At 41.7% G+C, this 21,469-nt stretch overlaps 1 protein-coding gene across 8 annotated transcripts in view; it reads right to left on the reverse strand.

Moving 5' to 3' along the window:
* LOC306791482 (uncharacterized protein) overlaps nucleotides 1-20,552 on the reverse strand; it is a 34,964-nt gene extending 14,412 nt beyond the window's left edge. For 4 of the 8 annotated variants that reach the window (XR_013772752.1, XM_079288230.1, XM_079288226.1 and 1 more), the window contains exons 1-33: nucleotides 20,462-20,552; nucleotides 18,850-18,918; nucleotides 17,428-17,452; nucleotides 17,293-17,310; nucleotides 13,797-13,862; nucleotides 13,132-13,265; nucleotides 12,938-13,054; nucleotides 11,582-11,639; nucleotides 11,455-11,502; nucleotides 10,965-11,033; nucleotides 9,251-9,390; nucleotides 8,852-8,983; nucleotides 8,710-8,767; nucleotides 8,529-8,609; nucleotides 8,127-8,207; nucleotides 7,926-8,006; nucleotides 7,725-7,805; nucleotides 7,056-7,090; nucleotides 6,858-6,926; nucleotides 6,731-6,755; nucleotides 6,607-6,630; nucleotides 6,294-6,362; nucleotides 6,063-6,202; nucleotides 5,512-5,628; nucleotides 5,212-5,269; nucleotides 4,944-4,988; nucleotides 4,793-4,849; nucleotides 4,562-4,707; nucleotides 3,429-3,530; nucleotides 3,281-3,329; nucleotides 3,106-3,186; nucleotides 305-889; nucleotides 143-220 (exon numbers count right to left, since the gene is read on the reverse strand). Coding sequence is in view for 7 of the 8 variants with exons in the window: in XM_079288230.1 (XP_079144356.1) it covers nucleotides 143-220; nucleotides 305-889; nucleotides 3,106-3,186; nucleotides 3,281-3,329; nucleotides 3,429-3,530; nucleotides 4,562-4,707; nucleotides 4,793-4,849; nucleotides 4,944-4,988; nucleotides 5,212-5,269; nucleotides 5,512-5,628; nucleotides 6,063-6,202; nucleotides 6,294-6,362; nucleotides 6,607-6,630; nucleotides 6,731-6,755; nucleotides 6,858-6,926; nucleotides 7,056-7,090; nucleotides 7,725-7,805; nucleotides 7,926-8,006; nucleotides 8,127-8,207; nucleotides 8,529-8,609; nucleotides 8,710-8,767; nucleotides 8,852-8,983; nucleotides 9,251-9,390; nucleotides 10,965-11,033; nucleotides 11,455-11,502; nucleotides 11,582-11,639; nucleotides 12,938-13,054; nucleotides 13,132-13,265; nucleotides 13,797-13,862; nucleotides 17,293-17,310; nucleotides 17,428-17,452; nucleotides 18,850-18,918; nucleotides 20,462-20,488 (2,965 nt within the window). In the remaining variant the exon portion in view is untranslated. Of the gene's footprint in view, nucleotides 1-142; nucleotides 221-304; nucleotides 890-3,105; nucleotides 3,187-3,280; nucleotides 3,330-3,428; nucleotides 3,531-4,561; nucleotides 4,708-4,792; nucleotides 4,850-4,943; nucleotides 4,989-5,211; nucleotides 5,270-5,511; nucleotides 5,629-6,062; nucleotides 6,203-6,293; nucleotides 6,363-6,606; nucleotides 6,631-6,730; nucleotides 6,756-6,857; nucleotides 6,927-7,055; nucleotides 7,091-7,724; nucleotides 7,806-7,925; nucleotides 8,007-8,126; nucleotides 8,208-8,327; nucleotides 8,409-8,528; nucleotides 8,610-8,709; nucleotides 8,768-8,851; nucleotides 8,984-9,250; nucleotides 9,391-10,964; nucleotides 11,034-11,454; nucleotides 11,503-11,581; nucleotides 11,640-12,937; nucleotides 13,055-13,131; nucleotides 13,266-13,796; nucleotides 13,863-17,292; nucleotides 17,311-17,427; nucleotides 17,453-18,849; nucleotides 18,919-20,461 lie in introns of all 8 variants that reach the window. The other 4 variants (XM_079288225.1, XM_079288228.1, XM_079288229.1 and 1 more) reach the window with 4 other exon arrangements.
* Between the last annotated feature and the right edge of the window lie 917 nt (nucleotides 20,553-21,469).

Here is a 21,469-nt window from a genome sequence, read left to right on the forward strand (position 1 = left end):
TTTAAAACATTCCCCCGACTAGAAATGCAAAACAATTTGTAAAATGTTATGTGGAATCAAAATATGACAACTAAAAGTGTATTTTTTTCCCCCTTCATTGCAATGGTTAAAAAGCCAACTCGGCTGAAAAAAAGCCACTGACCAACCACAGGCTCTCGGCTCTTCCTCTTGACATACTGCCACAATTGATCCGCTGGTTGCTGGTCCACCTTAAAGGACACTGCACCAGCCACAGAGTTAGACATTGTTACAGGAACACTGAGAAAAATCTCCCACAAAAATGAACTTTGTGACATTTACATACCTTTGTCAGGAGTGGTCACCTCCTTTTGACCGGTACTCGGCAGGTTTTGGGGTGCTCCTGTGAAGGTGAGCCGCTGCTTTTTTATTTCTTGCCCTACGTCCTCCACAGGACAGGTGTCCTCCTGTGAGATTTCCCTCTTCAACGTCAAGACACCTTTGCTGCTTTTGCTCCTCTCTTTTCCAATCTCGTTTTCGTCGGTGTTCTGGCAGTTTTCTATAGCGGCCCCACTTGGTTTGCTCGCTGTAGGCTTTTCCATCTTCTCCTTTGTCGCCTGGCGTGTCTCACTTAGCTTTTTCTCCTCTGAACTCGTTTCAGAAAACGCCTCCCTTCTCTTCTCCGATTCTTTTTCGCTTGATGTCGGAGTCTCCTTGTCGTCTCCCCTTTCTGCATTTTCTCCACTTTGCAGACAGCGTGCATCAGTGACTTCAGCACCAACTTCTACCGTCTCCTTCGGTGTCGTCTCACTGGTGTCTGTCGATTTTTGACTCGTCGTTTCCAAACGCTCCTCCATCATCCTGCTGTTGTTGTTCTGACCATTGTCTCTCACATGGGCTTTCTCCACATCTTTCAGTTTCTGTCTGGGGACTAAAAACAGCAACATCATACATGACATAAAAAAAATGCATTTGATAATAATGATCAACATTGTTTTATCAAGTGGCCGCTCCGTAAGCAATACTGCAAAAGAAAAAAAAAATATGAAAAACGAGAGGAATCGGTAAAGAAATTACTGCGGTAATAGCGAAAAATGTAACTGTGATATTTTTCTTCTGTTAGTTTAAAACATTAACTGAGTTTGAAGATGTAACGATTATGACGTCAAATACATTTATGTTTTGTGCTGCAGAGATATCTACTGTAGTGTGACCATATTTTGTAACCCCCAAACCGGGACCCTTAAGTGTATCGCACATTCATGTACATGCTTATGCGGTTACTATAGGCGTTTTAATGAGGATGGGGGACAATTATTTCTGCATTTAGCACACCTAACTTACAGAGTGCACCTTTCAGAAACCATGGACAGCGCCACAGCAGACAAAAAATTGTGTTTCGTCTCCAAGAATCCACCAAAACATAGTTTATTTGAAAACTGCATAATAACACCATAAACACAAAACCTAAAGGATTGCATTTGGTGTAACATAATTATTGATCGTCAGATAAAACAAGGTATTTGTCAGTGTGCACAAGCGCAGGCTGCTGAGTACATGGACGACTGTGATACATCCTCTGTGTGGAGATATTTTATATCTCCTGTGTATGTGTGTATATCTGTATGTGTGTATATATATATATATATATATATATATATATATAATATATATATATATAATTGTATATATATAATTGTATATATATATATATATATATATATATATATATATATATATATATATATATATATATATATATACATACATATATATACATATATATACACACACACACACACACACACATATACACACGTTAGGATTGATAACATTGTATGCAATATATATATTTCCTCTTTGTTGTAAAATTACACACACTCTGGTATTCACAAATGAACTCTATAACTGGACACACAAGTGTATGTGGTTGAACCAGTGGAGTCAGCTCTTATCTAAATAGGGACCATATATGGAGATGTGTCTGGCATGCCTTTGCATTTCTCCCTGAAAGAATAAACAGTGTACCTCCAGGTTCAGACTTAAAGTTTAAACTGGCTAACATGAACGTATGGGCATAAAACGGATACCTCTGCTTACAGCTGAGCGGCAGCAGGAAGTGAAGCCGTAAAGGCCGAGGCCCTAAAGCGCTCTGTGGTTTGCGTAACCGACTGACACAATGCAGACCTTTATCGGCCTGTTGTGGTTTTTACACCTGACTGGAGACATTTTCTTCATTCTTTACCCATAGAGTCTAGTAAGTGGCATCTTAAAGTGTAATCTACATTTTTATTAGTATTGTGATTCATCCACATTTAGATTACTTTTGGTTTCTATTCTCAATATGTAATCCCATGTGTTTCTATGTTTACTGAATGGTAAAAATAAGTAAAAAACGGGTAATCTTGGTTTAACTTACTCTGGCCTGATCGTCGACAGAGTTGGTATCGGAAACAGGTTTTGAGAGCAGATACTGCAACAATGGCAAGAAACCAAGAAAACCAGCCTGACTGGTGCTTCACCAGTCAGGCTGGTTTTCTTTTTTACTTGTAATTCTCATACAATGGTAAAAACCCAATATTCTTGCTCATCTCTGAGGGAGTCTGCTTGGTCACCTTAAGTGAAGAGAGCTCTCCTCCCGGGATAGGCTGACAGTTAAATAATTAGATGTAAATTTGAATAACAAATCTGCTACTTGCTAAGATTAAAATTGTGTTGGTTTACTTGTGCTTGGCGTCTCATGTGTTCACACTTTGTTTGTTGTTTTTGCACTGTACTTTTGCTCTTAGATGCTTGTTTAAAAAAGGAGATGCACTTATGACTAGTAGTTCTCTTGAATACCTGTGTTGAATACACTTATTGTAAGTCGCTTTGGATAAAAGCATCTGCTAAATGACTGTAATGTAATTGAGATGTGTGTTACACAGATAAAGCACAAATTGTACTGCCACGGCCTGGAGCAGGATGTTCCAGTATACAGCCCCCCACTCTTAAATCACTCTGTGACTTTATCGCTGGAATGTGCACTTCTACAGACTCATATTTTTAACAGCGGGTAAAATAATTTAGCACCACAGTACTCCAGAAATTAATATTTCCATACTGGTCCTAGAGTCATATTACACATAAAACATCGACAGGACTTACACAGCTTCATTCTTGGACGTATTCGTGGAGCAAGGTTTGCTTTCCTTTCTCTCTGATTTGCAGATGTCAGGATGTTTAATGCTGGAACAAAATAGTCCAGAAAACAATTCAGAGTTAAAGATGCCAATGTGGTACATTCATCGCATATATGTACACCATACATATACATACTCACCTGTAGAGTAGCTGCATGGCTCCCTGATTGGCTTGGTCAACTTTATCACCTTTGAAGGCAGAAAATATGGAGTCAAAAGCATAAGCGCATGGCTAGAGGAGACTCTACATGAAGATGGTACAGAAACTCAATTTCAGGTATAGAATACCTGCACATTTGATACGGAGTGATAGCGTGCTGCCGCTTTTGCAAAGTCCAAGAAGGTCTCTTCATCAGTGTTTGAATCCAGCGAGCCTGGATGGAAATTGTCCTACACACACACACGCACACACACACACACACACACACAGCACAAATGTTTTGTTTTTACCAAGACATGGTGACCTTGGAGAAAGAAGTGAGCCTGTGGTCTGCAGAGTACAGAACTGAATCATACACACATCACATTGGCTTATACACCAGTGAATCCTCCGTAAGTCCTTCCTATTACCTCAGTTTACAGTTATTCTGGTGTTTCCACTAATGGGACTTTGTCCACAGTTTCTGCCATTAAAACAACCAATTACAGTTGACCAATGGCCGTATTTCTCCCGCGTCGGACGCAGTTGTGTCAAAAGGTAGCGCAGGATAATCTTTTCTCCACGTTTGCTGTTATGTTCCCATTGTTTTTGTACAGCTTTAAATCACTTTGTTCACCCAAAAGGCAGCATTAAAGATAAGGAGCAAGGACGGGCTGCACACTCTTTTCGAGGTGTAATGGAAAATTTCTACTTCGTATATATTTCTACTTAGTATATATATTTTTTATGCGTATGTGTTGCTAAGAAGACAGGAAGTCAGCCTTACGTGACAAGGATCAACCAATTTACATGGTGTGGTCTGAACATGAAATACAGCAAAGTGATATATAATAATCATCTGCACACGTGCACGGAGCTACGAGGGCCCATTCATCGCTGCTTGCAGCTGTAATTCGAAATTTGCTGCTGTAACGGTAAAATGTGTTAACATGGTCTCTGCAATAGTCTCTGTAAGATGTGTCACCTGCTGTGACTTAAAACGGTTTCATGTAAGGCAAAAACTGTGGACAAAGGTATCTGCAACAGGAGATAAAGCGCCTTCCTGTTTTTTTTAAGGAAATGTACCAAGGCACGGATGATGACTTGCCCCCCTTTACAGCCTGCAGACACAATGCTTTTTCCTGACATGACATTCTGCACCGTGTGTCTGCCTTTGCATAACACCCCAAATAATCACAAGACATACAGAGTGATAATAAGAGCAGAACAGTAACCATTAATAGTAAATAATGCAATAAGAAGTGCGAGTAAAAATACTCACTATAAATGTCGCAATGTGTTTCCGACTGAACTCGTGAGCGTAACATTCATCATCTGACAACCTCCTCTTACAGAGCAGACACAGGAATCCCACCATGGGCTGTTGCCCTACGACACTAAAGTCGTGCCTGACCAGGAACTGTCTACCTGCAACCGAGGTAAAGAAAAGTCAAAAACACCCAGTGTGCACTTCTGATTTCTGTCAAGACCTTTTCTCTCCGGCGGTACTCACCTAGTCGAGGAAATCTATCGTTGTCGTCGAGTTTACTGTATGTTTCACATTTTGGAACTGGAGACATTAAAAACAGACAAACATGCACGAGTCAGATGAAAATAACCCAGATGTTAAATATTTAAGGCTGAGAAAACATTTCATCACTTACTGTCATGCTTTAAGACAATGTGTTGTAGTGCAAGACTCTCCATCACTGCAGACGAAATCAAGAACGAGTCAACAAAAACATGTGAAACTGCTTCGTGTTGTTTGAGTCGGCTTGATGGAAAGCGTGACCAAAACCAGTTCAAAGTAATCTCACAGAGCACAGGTCACAATGATGACACAAACTGGGGCTTCAGTGCAGAGAGGGACGATGCAGTGAGCTCGTTCTCCCCAGCTATATCTGAATAACTACATGCAAGACCAATTCCTACCTTTTGGGAAACTAAGTGTGAGGAGTCTCTGAAACATCTCGTTTGGCATGTCAAGTACCTGAGAAAAGAACAATTCTCAATTAGTAATGACTGTCGAAAATGATTTAGTCTACAATAGATCGCGGGAAACTAATCTTCTCGTTAACAAGCTTTACTGTGGTTAGCTATTGCCGTTTAGACTGAATTTTAGTTTGCATGCTATGAAACTCTTATGATTGACTTTTGTTTATCTCTACACAGATATGGAAGAAATAGTGAAAAAATAAAAACAAGTCCGTTAAAAGGTCTTTGGCATTTTACCTTCAGCATCATCTCATCTGGTTTTTCCTTCTCCTCTTCCCATGCCATGGACCTCAAGACTTTCACGTCCAGACGATTCTCCCACGCAAGTGTCAGCCTCCAGGGATTCTGGTACAGCTAAGAATATAAGACAAAGGCTGTCGGTATATCCCAGGAAGGCAGTTGAAAATTGACCATAATTCTGGGCTTTTTAAATTGCATGCAATGACAAAATACACCTTTGAAATGACTCATTATGATGGATTCCCAGGTTATATTGATACAACTTAATAAGAACACATGCACATCATGCATTCAAAAGTGGTTCTCTCCAACAGCAAAAATACAAGTCTGATCATATTGGCTCACAAAAAAAAGTTGAGGACACCAAACACTGTTGCATCAGTACTTAAATATGTAATAATAATTTTATTTAAATCTAAAGCTAAAAACAATACAAACACGTCTTTTGCAATTCCTCACACACAAGTGGTACTGCTGGCATCCACACACACGGCTGCACCGGCTCGACAATAACGAAAATAAACCACATAAACAAATGAAGGGCTCACCAATGTGTGTATGACATGTTTTTGAGAGTCAAAGTGCTGTCTGAGCAAGGAGTCCGTGAAACAGTCCTCACAAGCAAAGCACACATAAATAGGTTCCTTCTGGACCTGAGTGCAGACACACGTCACAACCAGGGGAACGCCTGAACAAACATATAAACAAAGAAAATTAGGATACGAAAGATTTGTCAGTACAACAGCTTAAACACGATGTTAAGAAGCGGGTCTGCTCACCAACAAGTGGCTGATTTTGCCCCAAGCTCTCAATGAGGCTCTTGTATAAGCCCAGACTGGGTTTCCATTCTAACATTCAAAAGGAAAGAGTGTTAAGAGTAGGAGTTCAATCAATATCACAATCAATTACTTCTTTTCTTAAATGAATGAGTAAATTGAAGCTAAATCAGTTCTTTGAAAAATATATCAATATGGTATGCTATCTTTTTGAATAGCCAACAGATTTAGATTTGTGTATTTTCAGACCTTTTGACTAATATTGGTTCAAAATAATTAAGTGTTGGCACTATTAACAAAAAGGAGAAAAGTGTACCTGGTTGGTCTGAACATTCAGCACCTGTAGGAAAGTGAGGAAAAATATATCTTCTGTAAAAGAGCTTAAAAATGATACATTCTGATTTATACATTATGATAAATAAAAGATAAGTGAATCGTACCTCCCCTAAAGATTTTCTTCACGATCTGAAGAAGAACATTAGGGACAGTATGTTAGGTCTTATTTTGTAGTACATCAGGAATAATCACAAATGCTTTCTGTAGGAAGCTATGAAAATATTGACATACCTTTTTGTGTGTGTCCTTTGATGAATGTTTGCAATAGTCAGACATGTTCATAAAGCTCATACTGCAGTTCTGCCACCAGAAAAAAACAGAAAAGTGAAACAAAAGTGTGTTCTTAATGTTCCCCAACAAAATAGATGGTATTAGGTACAATATTAAAATCTAGGCTATTGTAGTGAAATGTAGAATTGTGATTTTTACCTGACAGCGGAGTTTGTACAGTTCAGAAGGAAGCCCTACAAAGAAAAAAATAAAGCAAATTTAAGTTGTAATTCAAAATGCAAAAACATTTTCAATATAACTATTTCAAAATAGAAGAAATTGATGACTTTAGTTATTTATTTATTTTCTGAAATCTATCAAATGTCTGGCTACACAATGCTCTTGTGTCGGCCTCTGCAGGTCTTTTGCCCCAGATGTTTTGAGTAACAAAACAAAGGCATGAACTGTATCTGAAAATTGTGTGAATGCAATTTAAAAAAACACCTTTTTATTATTTCACTCATGTAAAAGCAGTAATACGACAGTGTCAAATACTCTGTTACAAATAAAAGTCCTGCATTCAAATTATTACAACTATAAAATTACAAAAGTACGAGCATAAAAATATACTAAATAAGTACCAAAAGTAAAGGTTCTCAATACACAAAATAGCCCATTTCAGTTCAGTTCTAGGTAGTTTAATAGTTCTTGTTGTGTAAACGTGATAATTACTCTGTCATTTCTGGAGGGGGGGGGGGTTCCATTAATTTGTCTTGGCACGTCCCCAGACACCATTTGAGATATATTGTATCATACTTTCTGTCATCATTGTATGACTGATGTGTATATTGTAAAACCAAATGGTCAGAAAATAAATAAAATACATACCCAACTTGTTCCCTGGTGTTACGCTTGTAATCAAGCTGCTCTCCTTGTTTTCCTTTCTAATGGTTTCCAGTTCCTTCAAATCTATAAGAAACCACAGGCTCAATTAGTGAATCATCATTCTGGGTTTCTGTCATGTTCGTATGACTGATGTGTATATTGTAAAACCTAAATTAAAAGTCAGAAGACAAATAAAATACATACCCAACTTGTTCCCTGGTGTTACGCTTGTAATCAAGCTGCTCTCCTTGTTTTCCTTTCTAATGGTTTCCAGTTCCTTCAAAGCTACAAGAAACCACAGGCTCAATCAGTAAATCATCATTCTGGGTTTCTGTCATGTTCGTATGACTGATGTGTATATTGTAAAACCTAAATTAAAAGTCAGAAGACAAATAAAATACATACCCAACTTGTTCCCTGGTGTTACGCTTGTAATCAAGCTGCTCTCCTTGTTTTCCTTTCTAATGGTTTCCAGTTCCTTCAAAGCTACAAGAAACCACAGGCTCAATTAGTAAATCATCATTCTGGGTTTCTGTCATCTTTGTATGACTGATGTGTATATTGTAAAACCTAAATTAAAAGTCAGAAGACAAATAAAATACATACCCAACTTGTTCCCTGGTGTTACGCTTGTAATCAAGCTGCTCTCATTGTTTTCCTTTCTAATGGTTTCCAGTTCCTTCAAAGCTACAAGAAACCACAGGCTCAATCAGTAAATCATCATTCTGGGTTTCTGTCATGTTCGTATGACTGATGTGTATATTGTAAAACCTAAATTAAAAGTCAGAAGACAAATAAAATACATACCCAACTTGTTCCCTGGTGTTACGCTTGTAATCAAGCTGCTCTCATTGTTTTCCTTTCTAATAGTTTCCAGTTCCTTCAAAGCTACAAGAAACCACAGGCTCAATCAGTAAATCATCACTGAAGGTCCAGTTCATTTGGAGGAATACAACGTAAAGAGAGGCATCAAATAATAAATACCAACCATCTGCATAACAAGTGAAATTCACTGATGTGAATTTGGTCGGCTCCAGGCTCACTTGCTGCAACGGAAGTCATACGGTTTCAAATTAATACAAACAAAAGCAAAAATGTGTGAAAACTTGTGACTTTGTAAACTATATTACCTTCATATCAGCGTTTGCAGTACCATGAATTTGCTCTGTCTGCTTTGCAAAATTAAGCATTGTGGAGCTGAAGACCGGCGAGTAAGCCTTGTAGGATTCCTTTGCCAGCATAGTACGCGGGTGCCACGCTCTCTGCAGATTAAAACTGGTGTAAATTACACAAATACCACACAAGAAGCCAACAAATACGGATTTCAGTTGTTGAGGATTCATGACTCAACTTGACACCATCAGAAAACAAACTACACATCCCCTGTACTATCTTTTTAATGAAGATTCATTTTCTGCCTTACTTTTTGGAGCAACCGTGGCCTAACTCGTCATTTTGCCCGAGTAGACATCTTCTCAGGATCGTGTGGTAATAATCGTTTCACAAATGTTCCCTTCATAGCTACTCACAAAGTAGCAGAAGACGTGGTCAAAGCTCAGGACATGTTTGATGATCGCATGGGCGGCCAAAGTTAGGTGGCAGAGAGTGCAGAGGTAGTGTCTCTTCTCCGTTTGCCCGACACAAATGCATTCAACAAGGTGCTGCATTCCTACAAGACCACGATCAGAGAAGAAACGGGGAAGAAGTTCAAAAAGAAAGCCAACAATGCGTTTCTAGCATGAGTATGTTTGTTCATTTAAGCTTATGGATTGGTGAAATCCTTCCTTGGATCTATTAATTGGTATTAATAATAATAATAATAACTTTAATTTATATAGCGCCTTTCAGGGGACCCAAGGCCGCTTAGTATTATATGATTATCACGGCCAAGTAGTGACAAGGCAAATTATATCATAAGAAAGCACTTCTCCAAATGAATTAGTGAATTTATTTAATTTGTACAAAATTAAATAAACACTTCCTGTTCTCCGTACTTAAAGCTGGGGTGGGCAGTTTAAAATGCTATAATAATATTTCAGTGTATTGTAATTCAAGTGGTCTGAGAAAACAATTGACTCCTGCATCTCCTCTTGGCTCGGTTTGCAGGCGTTAGAAAACATGTTTCAGGTAGATTCATGTCGATTTTAAAATGACAATCTTTCTTGTCATAAGAGCGTTGGGTACCCGGAGGCACACAGCCAGGACGAGGCCGCCGCCGCCGCACCGCACTGGGTTTTCAGGTTCCAAATGGCGGGCGCTTCCCGTTGGCACTAGACGCGCGCTGCGAGCGCACCCCTTCGTGAGGTCCGTAAATCCTCGGAACAGGCCACGGGGCAACAACTCAGGGGAGGCGGGGGTAGAGGCGAGGCAACGCAATCCGACCGAAAAGGCCCAGACGAGAGGTTTGGATCCCCCGCTCGGCTATAGACGAGACTTTTTACTAGTTTCTTCTTGGAGAAAAAAGGTACAGTTGGTGTCGGTCACAACAGACGGGGGCTCCCGCGATGACGGGCCGGCATGCAGGCTTCATTGCGCAATGCAAAGGTGACCCAGACGTCGCAAAATTTCTACATCACCACTGCATCATTCACCAGCAGGCGCTATGTGCAAAAGTAACCGGCTTTAATCATGTGACACAAAAATATCAGAGCTGTGATACCTCTGACTTTCAAATGTTGAAACAGATGAACAGAAATAAAAGTTGCATGTTTAAATATGTATGTGTAGCTATACCATCATTGTTGTGGAAATCATTCTTAATAATTATTGTGAGGAATAATTAACTGACATGTGATCAAACAGTCTTCACATATATTATTGTTATTGTTAAGGTGATCTGTGCAACTTTGTTACTCAGGAAGTTTGTATCAAAGGAGTAGCCCTTCGTACTACTCGGTACCCTTGAAGTAGCTCTCAGTTTAAAAAAGGTTGGTGACCCCTGGAATAGAGGGTGGATCTGGAAACGTGCAAGTGTGGAACGGCAGACCGATGCGGACCCTCACTTGTGGTATGAACGGAGACGCAGCTGCAGCTGTCTGTGAAAAGTATGTTCGAGGCTTTATGACTGCAAGGGAAGAGCAGCAGGAGGAGGGCTGCAGTTTCAATTGTAAAGTTTTTTTTTGCCTTTGGCCAGAAAACTGCCTACCCCAGTTTTAAGGAAACCATCTTCCACCATTAAAGACAATGTCCCTACCAGCTGAATTTTGCATTCAAAGAATTATATTTTGGGAGACATTTACTGACCAATAAGTGGATGTTCTCTGTTGCTGTCTCTTTGGTACGTTTGCATCATCACCCGCTTTGGCTTGACAGCTAGAGAGAAAACACAAGATTGCAGCGATGAAGCATGGACTGAAGGATAATAAATAGTGAATCTAACAGATACACAATATATTGAGACATCATACTCACCAAAAGGTCCATTAGTAGCTGTTGTGAAGCTTTGGATCATATCACAATATTAACATCAATAGATAAGTTATTCCAGCTGTCATTGGATTGTAAATGCTCAAATTTCCACAAAAATTTGGATAATTTAATGTTTGAAAGAACCAGAACAGCTACTAAATGGACCTTGAGGTGAGACAGTTTTCTTGACTGCTGTAGCAAGGTAGAGTGATTCTTACAAGTCGAACAGACTGATTAAGCACTGCTTGATTTTGGTTACTGAACTCCATAAGTCCCGACTACACCATGAGCAGAACTAAGAGTCCTGAGAGAAATGTGCACGCACCTTCAAGCAGCTTGAGAAGCGTTTCATTTTCACTGAAAGTGCGCATCACTGGGGAGTAGAATCAGATCATGTGAATTAAACAATTTATTAAAATTCTCAATCATATATCACATGGAGACTCGTATACCTTCAGAGTAGGAACTGGTTTCAAGCCTTTTCAACTGATTTCCAGGTAAGTCCAACAGCTGCAAAACAAATGCTGAAAATACATAACTTCCTCTAAAAATCTAATCTGAAAAGGCATTCATCCCAACAACAGTATTGTAACACAGTCTCTTGACATGACACTGCTGTGTAACCATAAAAACAATAACAAACAATGGGGTAGTGGATTGTTGGTATGTCCAGGCGGCAACCGTCGGCTCTGCCGAGTGAAGCCAATGCGGAAGTGTCTTAAAACCTGCATTCTCTCTAATGGCCATGAGAGGGCAATTCCTCCAGTTGCAGAAACAAGTCCAATTGTATGGAAGTCAATGAGAAAATTACCAGACTTCTTACTTGATATTTTTTACCTTAGTAAACATGAGTTTATGGTCTCAAGCGCTAGTTTCACGTCTGGCATGATGTTCCTTTAGTAAATGGTCCATTTTAGAGTCAAATAGACCATAAAGCGGAGTATACTTTAGGGCGGGCTTACTGTGATCGCTGCCGCTACCAGAGCTGTATACGCCGTCTCTACGTCACTCCTCTACATTCTAAATATGGTAACTTCCATTCAATGGTTGCAAAAAAACTACACGGCGATGGCAGTAATCAAAGATGGCGACGGCAAACGCAATGCTTCAAAACGGCAATCCACAAACCAATGAGTGACTTCACGACGACTACGTCATATTCTTATCGTCATTGACAATGAGAAAAAGCACGACCATGCAACAGTACAAATAGAAACATGTCAGTGTCGTGTTTACAGCTGTTTCAGCCGCACCAAACATAGTAGCACCTTTTAAGCTGATATGGTTGAACGTGGTCAGCAAACGGTTTCTCATTTACAGATCCACCAGTTACAGAGCAACGTTAGCATTCATCTGGAGTCGTGTTGGTAAACATCTGACAAACACAGGTCTAGAATTGGGTTCCTTTTAGCTCCGGTTTAGTCTCCACCAACTATTGAAGAAAATATCCTGCTCTTTAGACGCTAAATGCTCCACTGTGTTCACCAGCAAGTCGCTAACTTTGTTGTTTGCGGTTTGGTAATAAGTATGTACTGTACAGAGGTTTGAGAGTATTATTACTGAGAAACGCGATGTGATGCTGCGGCCAAAAACAAAACAGCAAAGTTTTGGGCTAGAAAACCAAAACAAATAGCTGAAAGACACAAAGAAGCTCCATAGAGCTGAGGGGAGCAGACGCGTTGGCTGATGATTCTTTGTGGGATTTCTCTTCGAGTGACCCCTTTCACATACAAATAGTGATGTGATCCATAATCATTGAATTATCAAGATACTTTTAAATGAAAGATTCCAGACCGCCAGGTACAAACCTGTAGTTGTCCGCCCCCTTTTTCTTTTACTCCGTGTCCAACCTGGGGCCTCAAAATGTCTTTCACATTGTTGCTGGGGATCCAGGCGAACCTCAGTACATTTGGGTTTGTGTGGCTCTAAAATACAACATACCAATTCAATTGTGCTTCCAAATTTCAAACATTGTTTAACTTTTATGATATTCTGAACTTACGGAGTAGTTTCTGCAATGGTCGATCGTTGCGAGGTGGGCTGCAATCCTGTCCGATGGACGCTTTTCCTCACAGAGATGGCACAAGTAAAAAAAAAAAATTTTGTCTGTCCCTCGACTGAAACACAAAGTCAAGCCTGGAGGAAAGTACATTCAAAATAGAACAATTACTTCAAAACATAATCTTTTACATCTTCAGCAGTTCCATACATGGTCTCACAGGTTTACATTTGTTTTAATGCCCGACACTTTACAAATTCTATACATTTTAATTAGCCACATAAAACATGTATTTTTGATAAGTCAAATATTACGAGGTCATAAAAACAAGCAGAGAAAATAAATAAATATGTCCTTTTTCCCCTTCAGCTATTATCATCGTAAACAATCCTGTGTCTGCACAGATTTCTCGTTGGTTCTTAAATTAAAGGTTGTGCTCTCATGTTGAAAACAATACAATTATGTTGCTGCACTCATTTAGACCTCAAGGTTCAGCGAAACTAAAATAGATTGAACTGAAAATTGAATGACATGTCATGTGCACAAGGTTGCCCTCTTCCTCATCATATCTTCCTCTGCTCCAGTAAAGGCCAGGAGTGGTTTGTCTCCTGATGGGATGCATGAGAGAAAAAGGGCAACACCATCCAACTTAAAGACACTTTACTAACCTGTGAGGGGTTGGCTGATTTCTTGTTTGGCTCGATGGCTGAACAATGTAATAAATGGAAAGTTGCCTGTAGAGTAGATAACAATGGAAGAAAAGATTATTAAGCTTGAGCTACTCAGGACAGCCCATGTGACATCAATCTTTAAATAAACAGGTTGAGTGATGAAAGCGCACGGTGTGTAATACGTCCTGAGTACCAGTAGAGGGCGTTGTGTTAGATAACGATATGTCCATCAATGTATGACTCAAATTAAGGGGGTTACCATGCCCCACGAAGGCACCTCGGAGGGGGTTGAACCTTTCCCCCGTTGTTTCTAGACTCTAGAATCTAGAGTAAACAGCTTGCTCACTGAGTTCAGGGTTTTCTAAATCTTTTTCGATTTTTCTCTTTTTGTTGATTAATTTTTCTCTGTATTTGAACCATAAGAAATATACTTTGAATTGGACGAAATAAATAAGTAAAAATTAAACTTTTTTGGACGACTACATTCACGTCTCTTCGGGGAACCCAGAGAGACGGGGTCTCCTCTACGGGGGAGACCTCCCAGCCCCTAGAATGACGCACGGCGGGGAGATGCTGGAATGACGCACGGGAATATGCTGGAATGACGCACGGCGGGGAGATGCTGGAATGACGCACGGCGGGGAGATGCTGGAATGACGCACGGCGGGGAGATGCTGGAATGACGCACGGCGGGGAGATGCTGGAATGACGCACGGCGGGGAGATGCTGGAATGACGCACGGCGGGGAGATGCTGGAATGACGCACGGCGGGGAGATGCTGGAATGACGCACGGCGGGGAGATGCTGGAATGACGCACGGCGGGGAGATGCTGGAATGACGCACGGGAAGATGCTGGAATGACGCACGCGAAGATGCTGGAATGACGCACGCGAAGATGCTGGAATGACGCACGCGAAGATGCTAGAATGACGCACGCGAAGATGCTAGAATGACGCACACGAAGATGCTAGAATAGACGCACGCTAAGATGCTAGAATAGACGCACACGAAGATGCTAGAATAGACGCACGCTAAGATGCTAGAATAGACGCACGCGAAGATGCTAGAATGACGCACGCGAAGATGCTAGAATAGACGCACGCTAAGATGCTAGAATAGACGCACACGAAGATGCTAGAATAGACGCGCACGAAGATGCTAGAATAGACGCACGCTAAGATGCTAGAATAGACGCACGCGAAGATGCTAGAATAGACGCGCACGAAGATGCTAGAATAGACGCGCACGAAGATGCTAGAATAGACGCGCACGAAGATGCTAGAATAGACGCGCACGAAGATGCTAGAATAGACGCGCACGAAGATGCTAGAATAGACGCGCACGAAGATGCTAGAATAGACGCGCACGAAGATGCTAGAATAGACGCGCACGAAGATGCTAGAATAGACGCGCACGAAGATGCTAGAATAGACGCGCACGAAGATGCTAGAATAGACGCGCACGAAGATGCTAGAATAGACGCACACGAAGATGCTAGAATAGACGCACACGAAGATGCTAGAATAGACGCACACGAAGATGCTAGAATAGACGCACACGAAGATGCTAGAATAGACGCACACGAAGATGCTAGAATAGACGCACACGAAGATGCTAGAATAGACGCGCACGAAGATGCTAGAATAGACGAGCACGAAGATGCTAGAATAGACGCGCACGAAGATGCTAGAATAGACGCGCACGAAGATGCTAGAATAGACGCGCACGAAGATGCCAGAATAGACGCGCACGAAGATGCCAGAATAGACACGCACGAAGATGCTAGAATAGACGCGCACGAAGATGCTAGAATAGACGCGCACGAAGATGCTAGAATAGACGCGCACGAAGATGCTAGAATAGACGCGCACGAAGATGCTAGAATAGACGCGCACGAAGATGCTAGAATAGACGCACACGAAGATGCTAGAATAGACGCACACGAAGATGCTAGAATAGACGCACACGAAGATGCTAGAATAGACGCACACGAAGATGCTAGAATAGACGCACACGAAGATGCTAGAATAGACGCACACGGAGATGCTAGAATAGACGCACACGAAGATGCTAGAATAAACGCACACGAAGATGCTAGAATAGACGCACACGAAGATGCTAGAATAGACGCACACGAAGATGCTAGAATAGACGCACGCTAAGATCCTAGAATAGACGCACACGAAGATGCTAGAATAGACGCACGCTAAGATGCTAGAATAGACGCACGCGAAGATGCTAGAATGACGCACGCGAAGATGCTAGAATGACGCACGCTAAGATGCTAGAATAGACGCACGCTAAGATGCTAGAATAGACGCACTCGAAGATGCTAGAATAGACGCGCACGAAGATGCTAAAATAGACGCGCACGAAGATGCTAGAATAGACGCACGCGAAGATGCTGGAATGACGCACGCGAAGATGCTAGAATGACGCACGCGAAGATGCTAGAATGACGCACACGAAGATGCTAGAATAGACGCACGCTAAGATGCTAGAATAGACGCACACGAAGATGCTAGAATAGACGCACGCTAAGATGCTAGAATAGACGCACGCTAAGATGCTAGAATAGACGCACGCGAAGATGCTAGAATGACGCACGCGAAGATGCTAGAATGACGCACGCGAAGATGCTAGAATGGACGCACGCTAAGATGCTAGAATAGACGCACGCTAAGATGCTAGAATAGACGCACGCGAAGATGCTAGAATAGATGCGCACGAAGATGCTAGAATAGATGCGCACGAAGATCCTAGAATAGACGCGCACGAAGATGCTAGAATAGACGCGCACGAAGATGCTAGAATAGACGCGCACGAAGATGCTAGAATAGACGCGCACGAAGATGCTAGAATAGACGCGCACGAAGATGCTAGAATAGACGCGCACGAAGATGCTAGAATAGACGCGCACGAAGATGCTAGAATAGACGCGCACGAAGATGCTAGAATAGACGCACACGAAGATGCTAGAATAGACGCACACGAAGATGCTAGAATAGACGCACACGAAGATGCTAGAATAGACGCACACGAAGATGCTAGAATAGACGCACACGAAGATGCTAGAATAGACGCACACGAAGATGCTAGAATAGACGCACACGAAGATGCTAGAATAAACGCACACGAAGATGCTAGAATAGACGCACACGAAGATGCTAGAATAGACGCACACGAAGATGCTAGAATGACGCACGCGAAGATGCTGGAATGACGCACACGAAGATGCTAGAATAGACGCACGCTAAGATGCTAGAATAGACGCACACGAAGATGCTAGAATAGACGCACGCTAAGATGCTAGAATAGACGCACGCGAAGATGCTAGAATGACGCACGCGAAGATGCTAGAATGACGCGCACGAAGATGCTAGAATAGACGCTCACGAAGATGCTGGAATAGACGCACAGGAAGATGCTAGAATAGACGCACACGACGCACAGATAGACAGACAGACAGATAGACAGAAGAAGCAGGCTTACCCAAACCCTGGTAAATATCTACAAAGTAAACAAAAATGATTCATTCACTGGACATAAAAATCTGAGTTCCACATATTATTGTGCAGGAAACAAGAAATACAAAATGAAAGATGAAAAGTAAAACGCAAACATTACCTTGCTTGAAGACGTCAGCGCATTTCTGTTGGTGAAGAAGGGAACATGCAGAGGTGTTTATTAAGGATGGCCTCATGACACAGGATTACAGTTAACTGGACTACTGCACTAACTGAGTCAAACACAGGACTAATGATCAACACACTGATCAACACTTTGAAGTCGCTGATATGATGATTTTTATGTACCGACATGGAATAATCACATTTCACATAAGTCTTTAGCTTATATTATTATAATATCTATTTTGACACATTCTGTATACCTTTTATCGATTTACTAATACTCATTACAGTTCAGGCTGACGTGATTGTATTTGTGCCTGATAGGGAGGCTATCACAGGTTCCCCAGGTTGGAGATCATATCGGCCATTGTACAGTAAGAAGAAAAGAAGTTTAACATCTAGCAGTGTTTCCCCTAGGTTTACAGCTTTTTTTGGGGGGGGGGGGGGACACAGACACAAACACGTAAAGGAATCATGGTGTTCATGAGTTTCTTTTAATGACAGCTGTCAATAAAACAACTGAACAATTATTTGAACTGTACATTGAACTAAACATCGGAACATTTCTTTTTATGATCGTCATCCACAATTTTGTTACTGCAGTGTATCTTTCTGGGCTTATTCCAGAGCCTCTTGATATTTATTTATGCATGTATGCGTGTGTGTAATGTGACTGGACTTTAGCTGCTTGGGGGGGGGGGGGGGGGGGGCGTGTCTGTGTGCTCGCTTCGGGGCGGAACTCCGCCGTGCGCGATACAGAGAGCAGAGGAGAATTGTAAAAATGCACGACCATGTAGAGACAGAAATGACATGCTGTCGTGTAGACAAGATAAATAACATAAGGCTATTTAGCTTGCGTAATAACCCCCCCCCCCCTAATATAATGGGAGGGGAAACACTGTCTAGTATTCGTGTGTCATGTCAGAACAGAAGCCCCAGTCAAAATAATATGCCGTTTATGTTTCATGACCATCGTGTCTGATATCGGTTACATGTATTTTGTGATGTATCCACATGTGTGAATAAATGCTCCTGAATGAAGATTTGCCTTGTTGTCTGAATGAGGTTTCCTTGAGTAGCCATCAATGTAGCATTCCACTTCTGATTCAGGTATTCTGCGCTCTTGGCCCAGGCTCATTATGTCGTGTTCTGTAAATTGTTGTGTGAAAATGCTGACATGCTCAGAAACGAAATGCAATGAAAGCATAACTTGTTCCACTAACTAAGCTGGGGCACGGCAGGAAGTGGTGAATTTTGTGATGTGTGTTTCACCAGGTTAGGGGTTCAAAGTAGCAAACGGGAAAACTGTTTCGTCACCTAAATCTTTGAGTTTACTTTGGTTCAGGGAGCGAATTCTGTGCCAACTCCAGAAAACACTCAGTAACCTGGTAAAGTGCACATGAAGTTTGATGCCCACCTGTTGATGTGCATGTGAGAACATGTGTCGTTTCAAATCAAACACCTGGTAAAATGAGGTGAGGCAGACCTACGAGGGGAAAAAAAAGAAAAAAGGTTTTATCAGCGACATGAAACAGAAGAACGGACATTTGTTTACATGAGTCAAGATTTGTGGATAGTATTTAGTTTTTCACATTGCATACCATGACAAAAGAACAACACTACATCTGCTGAGAGGATGTTGGTACTTCAACTAGCACCATCTTAGTTTAGTCCATTAACATTCGAACAACACAAAGTACAACTTTGGCTCATTGGAATGTCAGTTTGGCAGGTGTTTCAGTCACAAACCAAATTTAAATCAAAACAATGTCTCCCAATGAAAAGTCAGAGGATCACCAAAATGAATACAATTCATCCCGAGGGGAACATGAACATCTGTACCAGGTTTCACCGCAATCCATCAGACAGCTGTTGAGACATTTCACTCAGACCCACAAATGTGGCGCTGGAGGAGAAGTCAGCAGTAGGAACCATGAATTCATCCAGAGGAGAGGATGGTGAACAAATGGCAGAGCAACAACCTGAAGTAACCGCATTCTCAGTTTCTTAGTGACGCAGAGCAGCGAGGAGTGGAGGGAGAAGCCCACAGATTGTGTACAAATGATGAGCTGAGCTCAACATCTGGTATAGGTATCCTCAGAAGAATGTTGTTGTTGTTGCAGTCTATGTATAAACATTATATCTTATCTGCCACTTCTGTATGGGGGGGGGGGGGGGTTGTGGTGAAAAATCTATACAATACTACAGAGTGAGTCCTATAATACTGAAATTTGAGTATTCTTTGCGCAGAGAAGGTCCAATCATGCTACAGAGTGCAATGCAGTCGGAGGGAGGAAGAACAACAGAGTGTGTGCTGCTGATAAAGAAGAGAGCACAACTGTCTGCACGCACAGTCAGTTACTTCCTCTTATGGAACCAAAGATTCACCAAAACAGAGTTCAAACACGATCCATCTGGCACGCGAGTCCCAGTCTGTCGGCATACACACGGACAAAAACATTCCTCTTCTCGCAAACTCAGCGATTTTTTTTTTAAGGGGGGGGGGGGGGGGGGTGCGCGAACCCGGTCGGGATGTAGAAGGGGGTGCGCGGCCTAAAAAGTTTGGGAACCGCTGCTCTATGGCATCGGGATGCAAAGATCACATGTCTTTACCGCGTCTCACTGATTTTAAGAGTTACATTTCCTCTAAAACACCAGCAGCCCCACGCGCACATATCCACCCTTGTTGGCCAAAGCGTTAAGGTTCAGCGGTCTGTACAAACTCATTTTCTCGCCATCCTCTCGCTGTATTTGGCCGTGCAGATAGTTTGGGTTTAATCTGCTTCAGGACATCTGAGATTTCTGCCTCCAACTTTCTTTTTTTTTTGGAGCATGTGGGTATCAGAATTAAAGCTGCAAACCACAGATAGCAAAACCAACTTCGCAGGCGTCAATAGCGCGCACACACACACAGGAAGAGATGGGCTCCGACCAGTCGAAATATTTACACGGACTTGTGTTCCCATTATTTCCGCTGCTCTCCCCTCCATTGTTGCAGCCACATGAACACGGCTCCGTTAAGCACGTACCTGACAGCCGAGGCTGATGCGATCCATGATGAAACGTTACAGCCGCCCGTGAGCAAAACGTGTATCTCCAGACCGGGCAGGAATGTCAAGTTGTCGTTTGCAGAAGTACAACAACTACTCTGAAGTGTCGACGTCGAGCTTCCGGGACAAAAGTGTGTCAGCTTGAGTTTCCATGTTCGTGGTCAAATGCAGCACGCGTATCTTGAGCGCGCGGCAAAAGCAGCTGTGGCGTCACAGAGCCGCCGCCTCCTCCTCCTCCTCCACCGCCTCCTCCGACTCCTCCTCCTCTCGGCACGTTCACCCTTCAGTAAGCGCGATGGGGTCGTGTCGACACGGTCAATAAACCTACGTAGTAGGGTTTGGGATCAAATAAACCAACGCTGCAGAAAGTCTCGCAAACAAACATGTTGGACACTGCAATCAGTATGGAACCCCAAGTATTCAGCACAACTTTGAAGTGCTTGTAACTTGAGTATTTCCATTGTATGCTACTTTATAGGGAATTATTGTACTTTTTACTTTGCAAATTCACATTAATAATACAAACTGTGATCAACAAATGTATGGTGATGCCTTGTTATTAATTACGATGATGCTTTATTGAGCCTCAGGGGGAAATTCAAGAGCTGCATATAAACGGTTCACCAAGTTCACCTTCATCCACAACATCAAGATGTACAATAAACATTCTGGCCTGTCCTGCACTTTTACTTTTGGTACTTTAAGTTAAGTTTTTCTAATTGACTTTAACTTTTAAAATTGTAACAGAGTATCTCTTCTCTGTGGTATAGCTACCTTTACTTAAGAAAGATCAAATACATGAGTACTTCTAATACCACTAGTACACACATGCTTAGTAATGTTGAAGTTAAAATGTGTTTTTGGAAGGCAGGGAAATAACACTCTGTCACCTTTCCCTTAGTTTCTTTAGTCTCGCATTAACTTTCAAGGACTCCTCTTGCCAAGCTTTGATGTAAAACATTAAATTCAGACTTGTCACCCTGACCC

This window comes from Melanostigma gelatinosum, assembly GCF_949748355.1.
Source record: "Melanostigma gelatinosum genome assembly, chromosome: 17".
NCBI classification, from domain to species: Eukaryota; Metazoa; Chordata; class Actinopteri; order Perciformes; family Zoarcidae; genus Melanostigma; species Melanostigma gelatinosum.